The sequence below is a fragment of the Carlito syrichta genome, unplaced genomic scaffold (genome assembly GCF_000164805.1).
Source record: "Carlito syrichta isolate Samal-C Ts95f unplaced genomic scaffold, Tarsius_syrichta-2.0.1 Scaffold173424, whole genome shotgun sequence".
NCBI lineage: Eukaryota > Metazoa > Chordata > Mammalia > Primates > Tarsiidae > Carlito > Carlito syrichta.
Genome location: NW_007117520.1, coordinates 375029 through 379486, shown reverse-complemented (window position 1 = coordinate 379486; position 4458 = coordinate 375029). Strand labels below are relative to the sequence as shown.

Here is a 4458-nt window from a genome sequence, read left to right as displayed (position 1 = left end):
TGCGGGGGCGGGGCGGGTCCCCGTCACACCCACGGGAAGCGCCCTCGGGAACCCGCGCCCTTCCGCCGCCGCCGCGCCGCCTTGTCTTCGCGTCCCTCGCGTCCTCCCTCCACTATCCGGTGGGCTCTCGCTTCTGGAAGCGCGTCCCACCCTCTGCGACCGGCCACACCCGCCCTGAACCTGCGAGGAACGGCCGGTGCGCGTCTATACCGCACCCGCCCGGCTCAGGCCCGCCCAGGGGGAGCGGTAGAACGAGCTCTCTCTACTACCGACGTTGGACAGACACGCTCAATCCCACTCCGTCAGGAGTCCTACATTTCTAAAAGTAGTGATTTTTAAGCGTTGAAATGGGGAGACAATTTTTTATTTATATTTATAAAATTTGCCCAAACACATGCACACACACACAAATATTATGTATGTGTATCTTCCATCAGAAGTTAGCCATCCTGGCCATTGGTAGTGGCAGGCAATGCCCTTCCCAGGAACCATCAACAATATTATAACCATGGCTATAATATTTAAAGCATGTATTATGTGCCAGGTGTTGTGCCAAGTAAGTTCTTTTAGATGCATTTTAAAAATTGTATTCTTCGCAGCAACTTTAAGATTTGGTATTTTTATCTTTGTTCTCTATATAAGGAAACTGGGTTTCCAGGGGTAAAGGAAATGGCCCAAGGTCACATGGTATTCAGAGTGTAGCAAATCCCAGACTCAAACTCAAGCTTCTGGACACCAGATCTTGAATTCTTACCGGCCCAGCTGTGCCGGCTCCACCCTCTACTACCTGAGACTCAGGCCTGTGGACTCTGTAGACTAGTCTCCTGTCGCCTCTCACTTGGTTACAATAGCCTCAGCCCTGTTCTAGTCCCTCCCTACTCTGTTCTCCAAAGCAGAGGCCCGGAGTTTTCTAAAACATAAGTCAGCCTTACCCTGGCCTTTAATTTCCTGACCCCTGCTGCTCCAATCCACACCCACTGGAATGCAGTGGCAAGCTCATGGCTTATCACAACCTCGACTTCCTGGGCTCAGGTGATCCATCCGCCTCAGCTTCCAGAACAACTGGGACTACAGGTGCGGGCCACCACACCTAGCTCATTTTTTTATTTTTTGAAAGGATGAGGTTGTACTATGCTGTCCAGGTTGGTCTCAAACTCCTGGGCTCAAGCAATCCTCCCACCTCAGCCTCCCAAAGTGCTGGAATTATAGGCCTGAGCCACGGTGCCTGACCTCTTTGTAGACTTTTGATTCCTGAACACGCCAAATTTATTCCACTTTAGGATCTTTGCACTAGTAGTTCCTTTGGCCAGGAGTGCTCCTCTTCCAGTTGCTCCAGGCCTGGCTTTTTGTCATGTCACTTGTCTTATATGTCCCAGGGTCAGAAGCCTTCTCCACCCCTCTGCAAGGAGCTAGCAGTCACTCTAGCGCATCATCGGGGTAACTGTCCCCGCCTCACACCATTGAACGTTTCTCTTTTTTTCATTTTCTCCCCTCTCACTACAGAGTAAGATTCAAAGGACAGACACTTCACTGTTTCTTTCCTTACAATGCCTAGAAAGGCTCCTAGGACACGTGAAGCCCTCAGTAATTACTTACTGTCCTTTCTCCTCTTTTTAGATTATTCTGTCCTTTCTCTTCTTTTTAGAGAAAACAGCCTTAAGAGAGATGCCCTCCTGACATGACAGATAACTCTGTCATCCAACACTCTTCACACGACTTTTCCCTCCCTGTGGATCCTGGAGTGGGTTGACCCCTTACCTCTGTAGGTCAGCAGTGCCTCATCAAGGAACTCAGCAGCTTTCCGGAAATGCTGGGAGATGTCCACCTCTGGAAAGTCATCCACCTCCACACCCAGGTACTGGATTTCCAGGCCAGTGTAGAATTCAGGGCCAGTGTAGACACCGGTGCCATGAGCAGCATTCAGAATGTGGGTGATTCCCAGCCTCTTCAGCCTCCCCTTGTTCACAGCCACACTCCTGGGGAAGAGGCAGAGTTAGAACTGGAAAGGCATGAACCCCTGCAAAGGGAAGCCTGCTACCCCGGTCTTAAGGCCACAGTTCGGCAAAGGCCTCCTTCTCTGCTGCTAGGTGTCTAGGGTCCACTGCAAAAACCTTTATAAAAAGAACCGGTGACATGGCCACAGCAAGAGAGAGGAGATACAGGGAGCTAAGCCAGATGAAGGGGAGAACACAGTTGGCATGTAAGAAAACTTCTGAAAGCCAGGCACCGTGGCTCATGCCTGTAATCCCACACTTTGGGAGGCCGAGGCTAGAGGATCATTTAAGCCCAGGAGTTTGAAGCCAGCTTGGGTAACATAATAAGACCTCATCTTTATAAAAAAAAGTTTGTTTAAATTAGGTGTAATGGCGCATGCCTATAGTTTCAACTACTCAGAAGACTCATGCAGGAGGACTGCTTGAGTCTATAAGGTCAAGGTTGCAGTGAGCCATGATTGTACCACTGCACCCTAGCCAGGCAGCAGAGTGAGACCCCAACTAAAAAAAAAGAAAAAAGAAAAAAGTGGTTCAGGGACTTCTAGTTTAAAATCCTAATGCCTTGGGAATGGACAGTCACAAGGCATAAAAGTTGCCAGCAAAATTAATAAAATTTGGTATATTTTACATTGATATAGCATGGTTCTGTTTTTCAAAATCTTTTCATTTGCAGATATTTTATTTCATCCCAGTAATAAACTTAAGAAGTAGACAGGGCAATTATTTGTGTTCCCATTTGAAGACTGTAAAAATGAACCTATTTGACTGGACTTAGAGTCTATAATACTGAGTGATCTATCACAGAAACAAAGAACTGAGTATCACATGTTCTCACTCATAAGCAGACCTTGAACAACTCTCGTAATACTGTAAGAAAAGAATTGACAGTAGTGGGAAACTGCGGGGGAAGGGGGGCGGTATTGGCAGTAGTAGGGAGAGAGGGGGCACACCTCATCAACAAGGGTATCTGCATGATGAACATTTGTATACCTAACCCTGAATTGTACCCCACATCTTTAAAACAAAAAAAATTTTTTTAAATGAACCTGAGAGTTCTTGTACTTCCCAAGACAGTGAAAGGAAAAAAAGACTGTGAACAAGAACTGGTGTTTTAGATTTTTAGCTCAGCATTATTTTTTGCTGCAGTGATAAGTAAAGCTTAGTTTGAAGAGGCCCCGACAAAACTCAGACAAGACTGCCTGAGAAGCAGCAGAAGCATTTAGTTGGGGATACCTGAGATACTTGGGTTTCCTGGTTCCCACGTGCTGAATGCTTCTGGATCTGCAGATCTATTTAAAGATCACTTAGGACTTGCCGCTCAGCACGGGGATCAAGTTCCAAGCAACTGATTACTCCATGGTGAGGATAAGACTCTCTTTCCAAAAATGTTTTCCCTGCTGCTGTCCCTGGGTTCCCAAATTCCCGCCTTTGCTTCTGGATATATGGGTAATTACATGGGGAGAACATCTCATAAGGTAGTCAGTCAATCAGCAAAAATGAGTTTCACAAATTAACCTTTTGGTACTAATTATGCACTGGCAAGATCCTAAAGGAGTAGGGCATGAGTGAGTGGTTTTTGGTTTTGTTACAGAAATTACTGATAAACTTTTTTTTCCCCTCAGAAGCAGAGTCTCACTATGCTGCCCAAGCTGGAGTAGGAGGCTACTCACAGATGTGATCATAACTCATTACAGCCTGGAAGCCCTCGCCTCAAATAAGTTTTTTTTTTTTTTAGTTGAAGTCTCACTCTGTTGCCCATACTGGCATGCAGAGGCCGCTCCCGGCCACCGCAGCCTCGACCTGCTGGGCTCCACAATCCTTCCACCTCAGCCTTCCGAGTAGCCAGAACTAGAGGCGTGCGCTACCACACCCAGCTGATTTTTTTTGATTTATTGTAGAGATGAGGTCTCGCTGCCCAGGTGGGTCTCAAACCCACGGGCTCAGTCAATCCACTCACCTCAGCCTCCCAAAGGTGCAGGATTACAGGCTGAGCCACCAAGCCCAGCTACCATATCTTTGTATAGAAGAACAGCACACCAATAAGGTGGTTGGTTAGCTTATATGTTAGCATCATTGTATTTTTTTGTATGGGAGCTGGTTAGTCTGTAGCCGTGGTCTATTCTTTTTATCTGTTACAGTTTAGGTCTCTCTCTCCATTTGTTGATACACTCATCTTTTCCCCCCCTTACTACCCTCTCTCCACCTCCCACTTCTCCCCACTGTCTGCTCCATTCTCTTCCCTCTGCTATCCACATTTTATTTTAGGGGGTAAACCTACAGCAGATTCAAGGCAGTGGGAAGTGGGTTTCAGATTATCCATATACCTATCAGTGAATACCAGGACCTGTAGATAGAATTTGAATCACAGCTCCCCCCTTAAGTAAATCTCAAAACTGTAAAAAGTACCACCCCCAACTTACAGTGCAACTCCAGAACTGAACAAAGTAAGAGGACATACATAAAG

At 46.7% G+C, this 4458-nt stretch overlaps 1 protein-coding gene across 1 annotated transcript in view; it reads right to left on the bottom strand.

Moving 5' to 3' along the window:
- DUSP27 (dual specificity phosphatase 27 (putative)) overlaps positions 1 to 4458 on the bottom strand; it is a 31409-nt gene that overhangs the window by 6529 nt on the left and 20422 nt on the right. The window contains exon 4 of the mRNA XM_008051449.2: positions 1759 to 1976. Within this exon, the coding sequence (XP_008049640.1) occupies positions 1759 to 1976 (218 nt within the window). The remainder of the gene's footprint in view (positions 1 to 1758; positions 1977 to 4458) is intronic.